This window comes from Homarus americanus, unplaced genomic scaffold (genome assembly GCF_018991925.1).
Source record: "Homarus americanus isolate GMGI-L3 unplaced genomic scaffold, GMGI_Hamer_2.0 scaffold30108, whole genome shotgun sequence".
Taxonomy (NCBI): domain Eukaryota; kingdom Metazoa; phylum Arthropoda; class Malacostraca; order Decapoda; family Nephropidae; genus Homarus; species Homarus americanus.
In genome coordinates, this window is record NW_024748109.1 from 11,653,731 (window position 1) to 11,673,130 (window position 19,400).

Sequence of the window (19,400 nt, forward strand, 5' to 3'; positions counted from 1 at the left end):
GTAGAGCTGTGTTGTACTGTGTTGTTATGAATATGTAAAGCTGTGTTGTAGTGAACATGTAGAGCTGTGTTGTAGTGAACATGTAGAGCTGTGTTGTACGGTGTTGTAGTGAATATGTAGAGCTGTGTTGAAGTGAACATGTAGAGTTGTGTTGTACTGTGTTGTAGTGAATATGTAAAGCTGTGTTGTAGTGAACATGTAGAGTTGTGTTGTATTGAACATGTAGAGCTGTGTTGTAGTGAATATGTAGAGCTGTGTTGTACTGTGTTGTAGTGAACATGTAGAGCTGTGATGCACTGTGTTGTAGTGAATATGTAGGGCTGTGTTGTAGTGAACATGTACAGCTATGTTGTACTGTGTTGTAAGTGAACATGTAGAGCTGTGTTGTACTGTGTTGTTGTGAATATGTAAAGCTGTGTTGTAGTGAATATGTAGAGCTGTGTTGTACTGTGTTGTAGTGAATATGTAAAGCTGTGTTGTAGTGAACATGTAGAGCTGTGTTGTAGTGAACATGTAGAGCTGTGTTGTACTGTGTTGTTGTGAATATGTAAAGCTGTGTTGTAGTGAACATGTAGGGGTGTGTTGTAGTGAATATGCAGAGCTGTGTTGTACTGTGTTGTAGTGAACATGTAAAGCTGTGTTGTAGTGAACATGTAGAGCTGTGTTGTAGTGAACATGTAGAGCTGTGTTGTACTGTGTTGTTGTGAATATGTAAAGCTGTGTTGTAGTGAACATGTAGAACTGTGTTGTAGTGAACATGTAGAGCTGTGATGTACTGTGTTGTAGAGAAATATGTAGAGCAGTGTTGTAGTGAACATGTAGAGCTGTGTTGTACTGTGTTGTAGTGAACATGTAGAGCTGTGGCGTACTGTGTTGTAGTGAACATGTAGAGCTGTGTTGTACTTTGTTGTAGTGAACATGTAGAGCTGTGTTGTAGTGTGTTGTAATGAATATGTAGAGCTGTGTTGTACTTTGTTGTAGTGCACATGTAGAGCTGTATTGTACTGTGTCGTAGTGAACATGTAGAGCTGTGTTGTACTTTGTTGTAGTGAACATGTAGAGCTGTGTTGTAGTGTGTCGTAGTGAACATGTAGAGCTGTGATGTACTGTGTTGTACTGTGTTGTAGTGAATATGTAAAGCTGTGTTGTAGTATACAGGTAGCACTCGTTTTGCGCTCAATATACAGTACAGCAAACGTACAGCAGTACACCTACACATACAGCAGTACAACTACACATACAACAGTACACCTACACATACAGTAGTGCACCTACACATACAGCAGTACACCTACACATACAGCATTACACCTACACATACAGTAGTGCACCTACACATACAGCAGTACACCTGCACGTACAGCAGTACACCTACACATACAGCAGTACACCTACACATACAACAGTACACCTACACATACAGCATTACACCTACACATACAGTAGTACACCTACACATACAGTAGTACACCTACACATACAACAGTACACCTACACATACAACAGTACACCTACACATACAGCATTACACCTACACATACAGTAGTACACACACATACAGTAGTACACGTACACATACAGCAGTACACTCTACACATCTGGTAGTACACTCTACACATACAGTATTACATATACAGTAGTGCACTCTACACATACAGCAGTACACTCACATACAGTATAACAATTTGCTAATATACAACAGTACACCTACACATACAGTAGTACACCTACACATACAGCAGTACACCTACACATACGGTAGTACACCTACACATACAGCAGTACACCTACACATACAGCAGTACACCTACACATACAGCATTACACCTACACATACAGCAGTACACCTACACATACGGCAGTACACCTACACATACAGCATAACACCTACACATACAACAGTACACCTACACATACAGCAGTACACCTACACATACGGTAGTACACCTACACATACAGTAGTACACCTACACATACAGCAGTACACCTTCACATACAGCAGTACACCTACATATACAGCAGTACGCCTACACATACAGCATTACACCTACACATACAGTAGTGCACCTAAACATACAACAGTACACTTACACATACAACAGTACAGCTACACATACAGTAGTTCACCTACACATACAGCAGTACACCTACACAAACAGTAGTGCACCTACACATACAACAGTACACCTAGAAATACAGTAGTGCACCTAAACATACAACAGTACACCTACACATACAGCAGTACACTTACACATACAATAGTACACCTACACATACAGAAGTACACCTACACATACAGCAGTACACCTACACATACAGCAGTACACCTACACATACAGCAGTACACCTACACATACAGCAGTACACCTACACATACAGCAGTACACCTACACATACAATAGTACACCTACACATACAGTAGTACACCTACACATACAGCAGTACACCTACACATACAGCAGTACACCTACAGATACAGCAGTACACCTACACATACAGCAGTACACCTACACATACATTAGTACACCTACACATACAGTAGTACACCTACACATACAGCAGTACACCTACACATACAGTAGTACACCAACACATACAGTAGTACACCTACACATACAGCAGTACACCTACACACACAGTAGTATATACACCTACAGTATACACATACAGTAGTACACCTACACATACAGCAGTACACCTACTGCAGTACACCTACGTAGCATACAGTATACACCTACAGGTAGTATACACCTACAGCAGCACCACATACAGTAGTACACCTACACATACAGCAGTACACCACAAATACTGCAGTAAACCTACACACAAGTAGTACATACACACATACAGTAGTATATACACCCAGCAGTAAACCTACACATACAGTAGTACACCTTACATACAGCAGTGCACACACATAATGCAGTACACCTACACATACAGTAGTACACCCACACATACAGCAGTGCAACACATACTGCAGTACACCTACACATACAGTAGTACACCTACGCATACAGTATTACACCTACACATACAGCAGTACACCTACACATACGGTAGTATATACACCTACAGCAGTACACCTACACATACAGTAGTACACCTACACATACAGCAGTACACCTTACAAATACTGCAGTAAACCTACACATACAGTAGTACACCTACACATACAGTAGTATATACACCTACAGCAGTAAACCTACACATACAGTAGTACACCTACACATACAGCAGTGCACCTACACATAATGCAGTACACCTACACATACAGTAGTACACCTACACATACAGCAGTGCACCTACACATACTGCAGTACACCTACACATACAGTAGTACACCTACTCCGCGTTAAGTGGTTCAGCTTTGGCAAGGCACCAGCGTATATGATGCAGCAGCGTTAAGTAAGCAGCGTTAAGCAGATAATACTAAAAAAAAAGAAATATCACATATTTGTATACGTTTTTCTCCTAAGGTTTATTTTTTGTCCATTAGGTACAAAATGCATCCCAGAAAAAAAATTGGATCATTTAAAGCATATTTAGAGGTCAATCAATGTCCTCTTTTTTCCATATAGTAAGTAATAAGGATTTTTAAGGGCTAGATAAACACATTATAAACACATTGTCTTTATTCAGCAAATACAATTATAAGTTTTACAAATTACAAACTAAATAACTCTAAGAACACCAATACACATTTCTTTATTTGTATCCCTTCATCATAGCAGCTTTGCTTGCCGTTGGTAACTATTGCGATGAGCTGCAACATAACCTGTAAAAGTACTGCTTTTGGTCCTCATTTTTGCGTTATAGACTCATTATAGCAGCTCTGTGAAACAATTGCCCCTCTCTTGCTGTCATTCACCCTTCATATTTATCTACGATCTCATTGGTAAACACTTCATAAATCTTTTCCATGTTTTGGGATCATACTCAAGAACAGTTGTATCTTCTTTTGCATCAGTGCAAGACACCAAAAATATCTAATGTATCAATAACAAAGCACATTATGATGGGTTTTATAGATAGACCATAGCAAGTCCTGTTTCTTTGGGAAGTTTTTTATTCTTCTTGGTTTCAGTATCGATCCTGTCATCAAATAGCTTAGACCCGATAAGATGTTCTAACTATTTCTCTGAGTAATAATTGACTGCCATTCATATGCCATGACCAAGATGAAACCTGCATAATATACTATTTAGATTGATAATGAAATAATTGTAGAACTGATGAGATATAAATGAAATAAGTAACTTCGTCTGATTAATAGTAACCCTTGTCTGTGTTTTCCTGTTTCAACCTGTCATTGTCAGTCCCTATGACTCAATACTTGACTCTCTTGCCCTTTCCAAATAGGCAACTAGGCTATATACATTGAAATATACCCAATATTGTGTTGTGTATATTAAGACTGTATCATCTGCGGACAAGAAATTCAATCCTACACTACAAGTATAATATGCAAAATGGATTGACCTCTAAATGTTAATGAATATGGATAAAATTTTACAGACCTTATCTATGAACCAAATGGACAATTTTAAAGGCTTATAAGGCAATATATTACTACTTATATTTTTTTACCATATAGTTTGGACACCTAATATATATATATATATATATATATATATATATATATATATATATATATATATATATATATATATATATATATATATATATATATATATATATATATATATATATATATATATATATATATATATATATATATATATATATATATATATATATATATATATATATATATATATATATATATATATATATATATATCTCATGTAGATTCACAATGGAAACGTGGATAAGATAAATCTTGATAAAAACACACAGGGAAAAGGGAAACAATGGAGAACCTTAGTTTTTGTCTTTATTCAAGACATCTTCAGAGGCAACTGAATTACAAAGACTGAGGTTAGATTTAGATTGTCCCCAAGGGGGCTAGTTTATTGGGCACCCCTTTACATCTTGTGCAAGGTGAAGCGCAGAAGCGTTTACAGCACCCATCTGGGAGGCATGCGTAGTTCATGCTTGCCTTTATGACTCATGCATTAGGGGCGTAAAAGCCTGAAGGGTCATGGGTTTTGTCAGCAAGTTACATAAAGTGACAGAATGATGAGTGTGTGGGGGGAAAATTCGCGGTACAATTTATCTGTTTATGGCAAAGCGTGGCAGGTCCCTAATAATGTCAAGTGCCAGGCCTGTCACTAGGAAGAGGGATATCTGGTCAGGGAGGGAGGGAAGAGGTGTTGGTAATGGCTGGGGACCTGTAGGAGGTCATAGGGCAAGTGAGGATGTAGTGAGAGAGGGTGTGAGAGTCGGGTTGACCACAAAGTTTACAAACAGTGCGGCCAGGCTCAGGGTTGCCAATGTACTAGGCGTGGCGAAGTACAGTTGGGGTGGAGGTGATATGGTGTGGTGGGACAGGTACAGTAGGGGTGGAGGGAGGCACATAGGCATTGACAATATTGAGGGACATACCTTTTAGTGTGATTGTGATGGCGTGTACGTCAGCATGCCAGTGGGGTACGGGTAGTCGGGAGTGGTGTCCTCAGGTCCAATAAGTAGCCCTGGTGGAAACAGCACAGACACAGGAGCGGGTGCAGCTTGCGGTGGGTTGACAGTTTGAGGCACCACGTGTCATGGAGATGAGGCAGGACTTCGCTCGGGGGCAGCAGAACACACCAGGGCAGGCCCGGTAGGCGCTACACCAGTAGTGAAGGCCGCCGGCGGTGGAGTAGGCCGTGAGCAGGGGGAGGGGTCTCACAGGGGGACTACCAGCTTGTGTCAAACCAGAAGAGGGGAGTCACTGGGTGGCAACAGAGGGCAACAGTAGGTCAGAGATGGTGGTGGTACAGTGTGTAGCGAAGAGTTTTTCAATACGGTTGGTAAATTCTTGGAAGAGGGATATGATCTGTGTCATGTCACTGGAGGGGGGTTGTGGGGGGGCACCAGTGGGAGCACAAGGCCTGACAGCGTCAGAGTAGAGACGGGGAGGAGGCCCAGAAGTAGTTGAGTTAGGAGACGGCTGGGACTGCTGTGTTGCAGCCAGGTGAGGCCAGGCAGGGGCAGGTGTTGTTGAAGAAGGCGTTGCTGGAGACAGAGGGACTCGGTGGAGGCCCTGTAGACTGGGGGGGTGGCGTTGTGGTGGGCCACAGCAGCAGGGAGAGGCTTTTCCCCTGGGACAGACAGGTGATTGGGGCATTGCCGTGAGTCAGCATTGTCCGGCCACCGCAGTTACAACACCTGGGATCAACTACATAGTCCACACCACCCCAATTAAAGTGGTCTTTGATTTTCTGGGCACAGGCGGCGGAGTTATGGTTACGTGAACAGAAGCGACATCTGGGACGATCACGTTTGCAGCAGGTAGTGAAGGTGTGACCCCAATGAGTACAGATAACACAAAATGCAGGACCAGAATGATAGGGATCTGCATAAAGTGGAGGTAGGATTGGGTGGGCCTCCACAGTGGTTGGGCATTCCCTTCCCTTCCACTTGACAATGACAGTAGCTTGTGGGGTGTTAGAGAGCTTATGTACACAGGGTGACCTTGCAAAACATGAGGTCAGGTCAAAAAACATGACATCCACTAAACCACACAGCAAACATAAGAAGAGATTATAAGAACGGGCGACGTGACTAGTCATGTCATGTCACATCAGGTAAAAAATATGAGACCCACTATTCATCTATCATACATCTGCCTTACATGCTTTCAAAGCATTTTTAACCTTGGGCCACTGACAAATAAATTTTTGTAACATTATCAGTTTTGTATTGACCATTACTAAAGTTTAAAGAATATATTTCTCTTATCAAACTTGCTTCAACTAGAAGTCTTTCTGTGACACAAGATGATTTATACACTTCTGAACTGTTTTCCCAATCTATGGGATGATTATTGTTCCTTATATGAACGAAAAGTGCACTGCTTTCAGATGTTGTTCTAATATTGTACTTGTGCTATTTTTTACCTGATGTAATTGCCCCAATTACCAACAATATTGGTTATTCAAAGTGGGCAATAGAGAAATAAATGTGGGGTAAAAGAAAAAAACACCAAACAAGCCTTTGAAAACCTTACCTACCGTAGCTTGTAAAAAGGTTAAAAATACGATAATGTCCGAGAACACCACTACCACCAACCAGAAGGAATTTTTAGATTTTTTAAATTTTTTTCCAAATGTTCTTATCATTATGAAAGAGGTGACATTTACTAGAACCTGATCTAACCAACCAAAGAAATCTACCTAACCTTATCTAACTTCCTAGCCGTCCCAGCTATATTAAACAAAAAGTACTTATTTTGATATCTGGTACTACTGAACGCAACTTTGTTGAGGCATTATGGTGTATTATATTTTTTTGTGGACGTGAGAGTAAGCTTGCACCCGAGCTCCTCAGTGTTTACACAACATTCATACTTCCCAAGCTCACCTATGCCTCCCCCACCTGGTCTTCCTCCCTAAATGCCACACAACGTAAACACCTAGAAAAAGTGCAAAAGAGGGCATGCAAGATTATTCTCTCCCCTTCCTACTCCACATATCAAGAAGCGCTCAACACACTGACCCTTTCGACTCTCACTGACCATCACCACGACCTCATCTGCAAATTTGGTAAGAAGCTTCTACACCATCCTCGACACCGGCTCCTACTGCCACCTGAGATCCCTAGTCCGAGAATTGCTGTTCGACACCACAACCGCATCCAGCCCATACGTGCACGAACTGATCGCTATAAGAACAGCCCAGTCCCAACCATTGTAAAAATTATCAATAACTTGTAATAAACCAGTGTATTCACTCCCAGTAAACACTACTCCTTGCACTGTCACTATGTTGAAATGAACTGTAGTTTGAGCTTTTCCCCATCTAGTTATTATATGTCTTATTTGTGTCACTTATGTTACTTGTATATTATTTGTAATTCGAAACCCATTCCCCAAATATGTAACTGTATATTTTCAGCCTTCTGGCTGCCAAGCTCTTTCAATAAACCGTTAATTATTATTATTATTATTTATTATTATACCAAAGGGGTCGGCTGTAAAAAAACAGATGACACGCGGTGACTGCAGATTTAAGTTAATTTACTTTCTCAGATAATATCCATTTGCGACGGAAGTGGTACTAGAAAAATTTGTTCCTTTTGACAAGATATAACTACAGTAATGGTAAACACAAAATTTCTCTCATTGAGTTGTAGCTGAAACAGTAATAATACCATAATCATGACGTTTTATTTTGCCGTGACTGGCTAAGTTCCTACAAACGCTATTTTACCATGAGTGTACTCTGATTGGCTAATCATCCATTGCCACTGAACAATGCAAGAACTATATTTTACCTTGACTCTGGTGGCATTTGGCATTTATTTGGTAAATATTTAGTAGTTGCCACCACCTAATTGACATTTGAAAATGGGTTTTATTTTGCAAATCATCATGTTATATACAAATATGACCTTCATTGCTGTCAGAAATGAGCAGTAGTTGAGATATTGGAAAAAAAAAGTGAAGAAAAAAAAACCCTAACCCCTAATGTGTAAGAAACTTACCTTAAGTAAGATATACAGGAGGATAGAGTGATGAGACTTGAAAGAGGAAATGGTATTCTCATTAGTGTCCATCTCTTATACAGTACCATGCATGGCAATCTACACGGTACTGACACTTTGAATTACGTCTGGGACACTTTACAGATGAAACAAGAACACCATGAGCCCTAAAAATGTCAACGGCTGCTGCTTCATTGTTTAAAATGTGCTGAATAATGCACCCGCCAGCCAATATACATCCTTCTCGAACAGATGCCATCTTCCAACTGCCCGCGAATGGAGACTTGTGCTGATTAGCGCACAAGTATTACATCACATCAACACTCACGCTGATTGGCCAAATATTATAAAATAAAACTTAAAATAACTGGAAAACTATAAATTTCCGAAAGTAACATTATAGAATAAATTATTTTTTATTTTTTCTCCCTCTCCCCATACATGACTCAATATTCAGTTACTTGGTGGTGGCAATTACTAAGTATTAACCATGTATTTCGCAGTGAGTCGATCATTGTGCAGCTACAAACATACCTAACCATATTTCTGTTGTGCATGGAAACTTATCATTATAAAAGAGGCAACATTTACAAGAACCTGACGGTAAATTTGCAGTTTCGGCCAACATGCCCTATTAGTTTAGAAATTAGTTTATCCTGTATATTTTGGTGTGATTTAATCGAATTTGATCTTTATTTCTGGGGGAAAGTACCCACTTTAGAGTTACCTTCCCCCTTCCCCCAAAGTATGGAAAAACTTTAAAATGAATTTCTGACATTATTATTCTTTGCCCCCCCTGGTTGAAATGGGGTTAGAAATACTCTAAATAAGGAGATCTAAAGGTTGGGGATGGTTAAATCAGTCGGCTGTGTATTTCCCCCCCCCCAAAGGTAACCAAACCTAACCTAACTTAATTTAAACTAACCAAACCTAACCCCTAAATCGGTACATACCTTAATTAGAAGTCGGGGGGGACAGGGACAGGCTCAGGGTCAGGCTCGCCGACATCTTCTATGTTGTGTTCTAATTCAAATGGGATTGGTGGAAAAAAATTGGCTACTCACTATTGGTCAAAGCTGGTTTATATCACGCAACATCACGAGTTTACGTCGCGCAACATCATGACACGGCACCTCACTGCGCATGCCCAAGAGTCCACAGCAGATGACAGAGCACGAATAAGTAAAGTTGAAAGAGTATGAAAAAACTTTAAGTAAAGGTTAACGAAAGCACTACCACCAGAAGGAAATGTGCGATTAGGTTTAAAAATTTTCTTCACTCTATTAGCATGATATTATGCTAAAAGTGTGTATAAAATATTTAAACCAACGAAATTAAGCAAAAGAACCAAGGAAACCCTACCTAACGATTGCCACGAGGCGCTGTAAAAAACTATAGATGATATAAAGAGAACAGAGTATGCATTTAATAAGTGAACAAAAGAAGATTAAACCGGTATATACGTAATTCTAAACTTATTAAAGATGTGTAATTATTTTATTAAAAGGATCAGAAGTAATGAAACACAATTTATGCAGTTTTTAGAGGAAGGAGCAATGGCGGCGGCAGGGGAATTGTGAAAGTGGACTGACTTACGGTAAGAAAATGATTGTGGAGTTTGAAATGCACCAAGAGATGTAATTTGAATGCCATAACATCAGTGTTCGCCGTGTTTTTACCCCACAATTTCCCTCATCTTTGATGCTCTGCCCACTAACAAGGAATTTAAGATCGTAGGATGTAGTAAATGAAAAAATTCCTAAAAAATACTTAAAATTATAATAGAAAGTTGTCGTTTCTTTTAATATTCTTAAAATCATCAAAACAATAAGTAGGGGGTATAGCAAAAATAAAGAAAAACAACAAACAACAACTGGAGGTAGCGCTTTTGTAAACCTTTACCAAACTTTAAAATTAATTTCCGAAGTTATTATTCTTTGCCCCCTGGTTGAAATGGGGTTAGAAATACTCCAAATAAGGAGACCGAAAAGTTGAGGATGGTTAAAACTGTTGGCCACGTATTGGCCGAAACTGCAATAATACCAACCTGGGAGACCTAACTAACCAAAAAACGGTAAAGGTGTAGATAACGGCTACCACCAGAAGGAATTGTCAGAATTGGTTGAAATTTTTCTGCACACTAAGATCATATTAAACACAAGAATAGAAATGACAATACATAGAACCTAATAGAACCTGACCTAACATAACCATAGGATGGGGATGTTAGGTCAGGTTCTATTAGGTTCTATGCATTATCGTGTTAATTTATGTGTTAAACAACTTACCTTAATATTGAGGTTGATATAAATCAGCAATGGCAAGGAGGAATTCATGGAAGCGTTCACCATCATTTATAGGAAACGTCTCTTGAAGAGGGATTCAGCGAGGTAAACAACAAAAATGGCACCGGGAGAATTGTGAAGCGGGATAGGGGTAAATAAAAAAATAAAATAAAAATACTTAAAACCATAATAGAAAGTTGTCGTTTCTTTTAATATACTTAAAATCCCCAAAACAATAAGTATAGCATAAATAAAGAAAATCAACAAACAGCTTCTGGTGGTAGCCGTTATCTACACCTTTACCAAAGAAACTTACCTATCCTTACCTAACTTCCTACAGGTACTTACTTGGGGGATGTACTCCCCTCATATTAAACAGAAAATATTTACCAATCAGTTGCACTTACAGTAAGGCAGCGTTAGTGGGAACTTACAAGGTGTTTGCCATCTCCACCACTATTATCATATTCGAAAAAGACGTCTAATTTTAAGATAATTTTCTGCTATAACATTACCGTTGCAAACGTATAATAACAGAGATATAGCGCATCCCAAATCTTTCTCTAAGTGTTCCCTTCATAAATCGCCACGTGCACACGTACACGTCACGTGGACAATCAAAATCGTTTTTTTTTCACCAAGTAAAATGATTTGTGGTTTAATTCGCGGTATTTTTTACCTAATCAGATACAAATTTTATTTTGGGTCTCATATTTTGAAATTCAAATTCATTTCCGACCATGGAAGTTTGAGATGTGTGTCACTTCAATTATATAGAGTTGATTGCATGTTTTGGGAAAAAACGAATAAGCTACATATAGCATTTTTTGGATATCATGGTGTTCTCCTAACCTCAGTAAAGTGTCCTAATTGTAAGAACGAATGTAAATATCTTCAAGACCAACATATGTGGCATTGTGGAAGCTCGTTCCTTATACCCCCGTTATGCAAGAATTAGCGTCAGCAACCTGTACTAATCTCAGAATCCAACGAACCAGAACCAGGCCAATAAGGTAAGAAATACAGGAAGTGATTCCATCATATGGTGAGTTATGTTAGGTTAAGTTAGTTTAGGTCAGGTTTGGTTTATATGCCAGTTTCTCTAGTCTTTTTTGTGTATTTTGTATTCGCTTGGTCATAATTTTTGTCGGAAAACGCCCCACTCAAAACAGCCGATAACTAAAAAATAGACAATTTCCGACGTAAATCAAGGTCAAAACCAATCAAAACACAAAAAATACACAAGAAAAACATTTTAACTTTCTAACAGAGTTGTGTGCACTAATGCAAATTTACCGGGGATATTAAGCCTACATTAAAATATTCGGTAGTTATAATCGTTGTTACAATAATTTCGTTACCGATCATACACTGATACATGTTCCTGCCACACTGGCGTGAACTTGGTGACTTGTCTCTTATGCTCACCTGTAAAATCAATCTTGTTTTTATGTAAATCTTCAGAGTTATAATATGCCACCATCAGTATGTGCATGACAAGCAATAAAGCACAACTACTTCCCCAGAACACTCATGTGACAGCACCAAACCTCCCGACCGCCACCACCACGTAACTGTTTTGTTGTGATTCGCTAATCAGCAATCATTCGTACCATATTTATATATGACTATAATGTGGAATGAATATCTTAAGGCACTAAATATATATGTATATATATTAAGTAAAATAATAATTTTACAGAATTAAAGCCTTCAATAACTCATACGGCAGCATATTTAAATAACGCATTCCACAGTAACTCGAATGCGGTCCGGCAACCGGTGAGTTCAAACAAACACCCACAGTCTGTCATTGCATATATATATATATATATATATATATATATATATATATATATATATATATCACCCTGAAGATGTGAAGTACCTGCTGCTGAAAAGCCCTGTCGAGCCAGATTACCAATTGGCCGTGGGTCAATGGCCTGGGCCCCCCAAGTATCAGGGCCTGAAACTAATTTGTCGAGCAGCGTGCAAGCGTATAACGTTGTTTCAAGTGTACACCTAGTACTTCATTATATAATATATTCACCCATAAGGGCCCTGTTACAAAAAAGTATAGGGCCGGGTATAGAACCCCTGTACAATAAAAGCATAGGCCGCAGTGGTTGAAACAACCACAAACATGTTCTATAAATTTGGGGGCCCACTGATGAGTTTGGTCTAGGGGCCCACAAGTACTGTACCAGGTAAATCAGCTGTTCATGTGGTTAATGCATATACTGGATCACACGCACCCACAATGATTTACTTGCACACACACACATATATATATATATATATATATATATATATATATATATATATATATATATATATATATATATATATATATATATATTGATAAAATCACAGGAAAAAAATGAAACAACAGGTACCTTAGCTTTCGTCTTTATTCAAGACATCTTCAGAGGCAACTGGATTACATGGACAGAGAGAGGCTAAATATACAGGGTGACCTAAAAACATGAGGTCAGGTCATAATGATGACATCCACTAATCCCCAACAACACACACGTAGAGGAGCTTAAGAAGGGGGTGGTGACGTGACTAGCCAGGTCAGGTCAGAAAAAAGGGACCCACAAAATAACTATCATACATCTAGATCAAAGGTTTTCAAAGCATTTTTAACCTTGGGCCACTGACAAATAAATTTATGTAACATATTATCAGTTTTGAACTGACCATCACTAAGGTTTATTGATTTTAATTCCTTAATCAAACTAGCTTCAACCAGAAGTCTTTCTGTGACACAAGATGATTTGAATACTTCTAAGCTTTATTCCCAAGCAATGGGGTGATTATTATTCCTAACATGAACGAACAAGGCACTTGTCAGGTTGATAAGTGGCACACCATTCGTGATTTTGTATATAACCTTCTTAGTGAAACTGACAAAGCCCAAAAAAGAAGGTTAAATGCCAAATTTAATGCTCTGTTTGACGAGAGTTACTGGACCACATTGAGTGATCCAAATTTGTTCATAAACTTATCTTCTTATGATCTACAGACAAATGAGAAACTTGTTCTTGGTTTTGGTAGGAAGTTTTCTATCACTCAACGGTGTGTTAATCCGCTTACTATTGCTAAAGGTTTAATCAACCTGGAAAAGAATAAGTCGTCAGATGTTACAAATGAAGATATTTCCATAGCTAAAGGCTGTATACATAGTGTTTTACATAAGAAATTTGTTTCAAACATTCCTAAAAGATTTGAAACAGCCTTGATAAACTTGAAAAGAAATAAGAATATCCATATTACCAAGGCTGACAAGTCTAATGCTATTGTTATTTTGGATAAAAGTGACTACAATGATAAGATGAATTCATTACTTAGTGATGAAAGCACGTATTGTGAGCTTGCGAAAGATCCCCTGGAAAATATTAATAAGTTATCTAATTCCAAAATGAAGATGTTATTGAAAAAGAACCCCGATCTCATCAAACAGCTCTCTCAAATCAATCCCACTTTACCTTATATGTATGGATTGATCAAAACACACAAGCTTAACAATCCATTACGTCCTATCGTGAGTTCTGTGGGTTCTGTTACTTACAAATTATCCAAGTGGCTGGTAAAGATGCTATCCCCTCTTACAGGCCAAATATCTAATTCACATATACACAATAGCAGTGATTTAATTGATAAACTCAAGAAACACAATGAACCTTGCGAATTAATAAGTTTTGATGTAAATTCACTGTTCACTAGAGTACCTGTGAAAGACTTACTTTCATTTCTTAAAGATAAATTACAACTGTTAGATTTAACTATTGAACATGATACTTTCCTGAAATTGATAGAGTTATGCGTAACTGACAATGTGTTTAGAGCAAATGGATATAGAATCCTTGGAAAGAATTCAGAGGAGAATGACAAGACTAATCCCGGGCATTAGGAACCTTGAGTATAGAGACAGGTTAAAGCATCTTAATTTGTACTTCCTTGAGAGACGTAGAGCGAGGGGCGACCTGATAGAGGTGTATAAGTGGAAGGCAGGGCTAAACAAAGGGGACATTACAAAGGTACTCAAACTATCCAACCAGGAGCGAACTCGTAACAATGGTTTTAAATTAGACAAATTTAGATTTAGGCGTGAAATAGGTAAACACTGGTTTGGAAACAGAGTAGTGGATGAATGGAACAAGTTACCAAATATCATCATTAACTCGAATACGCTGAATTGCTTCAAACATAGGTTGGATGCTCATATGAGCAATAGGGGTTGGGTGTAAACGGGACTGTCCAGTATGGGCCAATAGGCCCGCTGCAGTTTCCTCCATTCTTATGTAGATTACTACCTAATATAGTGGACTTTATTCCTCCATGGTATAGATATGTAGATGATGTTCTTTGTCTTTGGCCTAAAAACAGTGACCCATTGGAATTTTTAGACAAGCTTAATGATATTGTCCCAAGTATCACATTCAAAATTGAAAGAGAAGTAAATGGATCCCTTCCATTCCTTGATATGCTTATCATGAGAAATGGCCAAAACTATAAATTTAAGGTATATAGAAAGCCCACACAGGTAGACAGTTTCATTCACTTTTTATCGAATCACCTTGAGTCTACCAAAATGTCAGTTTTTTCTGCTATGTTAAGATGTCTGCATATTTGTGACTCTGAATTTATTGACGATGAATTGAAACGCATTCGTTCCATTGCACAGAAACTCGGGTACCCTTCTGTGTTTGTTGATCGTTGTTTTAAAAGGGCTAAAAAATCCTTTCATTCCTCTCAAACCAGACAAGTTCCTACACTTAAGACTATTTTGACTCTGCCCTATCGTAATGAATTTGTCCCGTTAGTTCGGTCCCTCAAGCTTCTAAATATTAATGTTGTTTTCAAGTATGACTCAACCATTACCAATATGTTAATAAGGAATAGCCCAAGTTTGAATGTAAATGGAAGTGTTTATTGTATTCCATGTAGCAAATGTAATTGTAATTATGTAGGACAGACAGGAAAAACACTGCAGCTCAGAATCAAACAACATAAGTATAATATCAGAACAGCATCTGAAAGCAGTGCCTTGTTCGTTCATGTTAGGAATAATAATCACCCCATTGCTTGGGAAAAAAGCTTAGAAGTATTTAAATCATCTTGTGTTGTACTGCGCACATCACTGTCATTCCTAAAAATCCCATTTAATTCATATTACGCTATATAACATTCAAATGCACCGCGCTTGTAAAACCTCAGAAAACGAGAAACATTGATAAAGGACAACTCACCTACTCAATGTTCCTAGACCATGTGTTGTATTGTACCCAGGTACAGTTATATCATATTAAGTGTATGTATTTATAGCATTAAGGAGAACTCAGGGTATGCATAAGATGAATGTTAAAGTCCAGTTGAGCCGGACTAGTGTACTGTAAGACTAAGTGTGGATCAGGGTTTGAAGGTCATACTATTTACGTCTGTGAGCGTGTAGCGAACATAACTTCCACAGATATCATATGAAAATACATGAGAACCATGATCTGGAAAAAGGATAAATGTATCAGAACTATGTGAGGTGTTGGAAGTGATCCAGAAACTATACTTGAAAGGAAATATCTTGTATGCGTCGGTATGAACTTGTAGTGGAATTCTCCCCTACAAACGCTGTTTGTCGCTGCCTAGCCGACCCCACCAATTCCCCAGTGTATGCCTCGTGGTCTAGGTCAACCAGCGCCGCCATACACCACGGAGCGGGGGTCAACTGCTAAGCCACGCCTACCCCCGCTATTTAAGACCTGACCTCGTGGTGATCTGTCTCTCTTTCTACCTACACCAACCAGCCAGCAACACCTCCGCCTGCCTGGCGGTCCTCTCTCCCGCTGGCGAGCATGGCGACCCACAAGCTGTCCTTCTCTGAGCGTCCTCACCAACCAGCTCTCTCTACATCACGCTTGTAATCATGCTGCCTTCCCAGCACCAAGCTGCATTGTACATCCAATACAACATGTATATAGAGAGCACATTGTGAGTTTCCTTTCTCCATCCCATCCTGGGTGTGAACCAAACAATTTCATACCCCACAAACTTAATACACCTCGTATCCTCACGTGACATATACCCACGACAGGTACAGTGATCAGAGAATCTTATGTCTGTGTTCAAATAGTGCAATGTGTGAGAGGAGGATCCCTCATTACAGTTTTAAGTGAAGTTGATACACCCCCGCCATGAACATTCAGCCTTTGTTTCAAGGCGTGTCATGTACCCGCCTAGGATGCCACGTTGATATTATAACCCCATGAATTTACCCAAGAACTAGCAAACCAAGACCTTACCTTAGTGTGTAATTTAAGATTAAAATGTGTGTTTATAAGGCATGAGTGACAATATACCGAAAAGTGTTCAGGTGAGAACCATAAGAAACAAAAAGTGCAGATTAAAGATTGGAAACTGTAGGCCTACGTGATGAGGAGCAGCGGGGCAATGCCCTCAGTCTTCCTCGTTCTACCGTCACCTCAGGTCAGTGTCCTAGCGGGCTATATCCCGCCCTATAATTAAGGTTGATAAATAGAAGTTATTACAGTTTAAAGCTTTGCCGGATATATAAGTGTAATAGGAATGTGTTAAGGGGTGGGATAACCGCCCGTCAGGCATTATTTCTCAGTCTTCCTCGTTCTACCGTCACCTCAGGTTCCATGCGGTCGGAGTGCCTTGCCGCCCGGTCGCCATTATCCCTTTGAGCGTCACAACAGGTGGCGACTACTCCCCGCTATGCCAATCCACTGTGAACCTGTGGATTTCCAGCGCACCACTCCAAATGAATAGTCACAAATAAGGAGACCGTGAGAAACTCTGCGGTCGTCACTTGGAGCGACCTATAATACCAGGCGTAGAAATAGTGCTGGTATGTCTCTAGGTGAAGCCCTCGTCTTTACCCACCGAGGGCGGTGTGCGAACGAGTTACCTGTTGTGTATACCTAAAAGTCACAAGGAGTCCCATACTTGCAGGTATGGAGTGTACATGTGTGTTGAGATGGTGCTACTATGTATGATAACCGACGGTGCTATATTCCATACAGGTGGAGCAGTCTGATGTGTTAAGGGAAAGTGTAAGAAGGAATGACCGAGGTAAGGTGGTCACAGATTGTTATGCAATAAGTATGTGGACGACACGCCATTAATGTAAGAGTCTGGTGCCCATCTGGGTAACCACATTTCCGTTGTTCTTCTGAGGAAGGCCAATTCATGTATATGTTTTTTACCAGTATGTTTTATAAGGAATAAATCAATTAAGACATGTTATGGTTTCACCCTTCTTTACCCTTATCGATCTGGTCAATGGAAAACCTAACCCAATGCCTAGTCCACTCTGCACGCTACATGCTGTCCAGAGGGGGTCTGGTGGCAGCGACCCTTAGAAATTAAGATTAGAGTTAAGTTATCCCCTTAGACTTAGTGACCCCAGGATCTGGCAGTATAGTGTCACAGAAAGACTTCTGGTTGAAGCTAGTTTAATTAAGGAATTAAAATCAATAAACCTTAGTGATGGTCAGTTCAAAACTGATAATATGTTACATAAATTTATATGTCAGTGGCCCAAGGTTAAAAATGCTTTGAAAACCTTTGATCTAGATTTATGACAGTTATTTTGTGGGTCCCTTATTTTTGACCTGACCTGACTAGTCACGTCACCCCCCTTCTCTTAAGCTCCTCTACATGTGTGTTGGTGTGGGGATTAGTGGATGACATCATTATGACCTGACCTCATGTTTTTAAGGTCACCTTGTATATTTAAGCCTCTCTCTGTCCATGTAATCCAGTTGCCTCTGAAGATGTCTTGAATAAAGACGAAAGCTAAGGTACTCCGTTGTTTCCATTTTCCCATGTGATTTTATCAAGATATATATATATATATATATATATATATATATATATATATATATATATATATATATATATATATATATATATATATATATATATATATATATATATAAATATATATATATATATATTTGTAGTGGACGTCTCCCTTACAACTGCGTATCCGCATTCCAATGCCACAGTATCCTAGCAACCAGCCACCTGCTACGTCTTCCCTAGCAACAGAGTCAAGAAACCGGCGAGTTCCCACGGGTTTACTTCCGGCTACTGTGTATATAAGCTCTGTCTCTCCATTAAGATTCATTCTGGCCTCGGTTCCTGAACACGCAACACCTCCTCCAAGCAAGCTCCTCGCTGTCCAGCTCTCATTCAACCTGGAGGCCAGCAACAGGCAACATCTCCTCTAACGAAGCTCCTGCACATCTACCTCCTTCAGCACGCTACTCACCGAACATGTCTACTAAGCAGCTCCTCACCACACGGCATCTCCAGCACCAGACTGTCTTTCATATAATTTATATTATATAAGAAAACCACCACCTAGTGTTTCCATCAATCCCATCCTGAGTGCTAGACAACATAATATCACGTAACCCTACAAATGGTGACTCCCGGAGATTCGCACTCACACAGGATGGAGGAGAAACTGACCACGCTCCCAGTCTTCAAGCAGCA

General features: G+C 39.3%; 1 protein-coding gene across 1 annotated transcript in view; it reads right to left on the minus strand.

Annotated features, from left to right (window-relative positions):
- The window catches only part of LOC121880062 (protein prenyltransferase alpha subunit repeat-containing protein 1-like), a gene marked incomplete in the record, with an annotated part of 48,291 nt that extends 35,836 nt beyond the window's left edge, over positions 1–12,455 (minus strand). The window contains 1 exon segment of the mRNA XM_042387069.1: positions 12,303–12,455. Coding sequence (XP_042243003.1) covers positions 12,303–12,369 — 67 coding nt within the window.
- Positions 12,456–19,400: the final 6,945 nt, after the last annotated feature.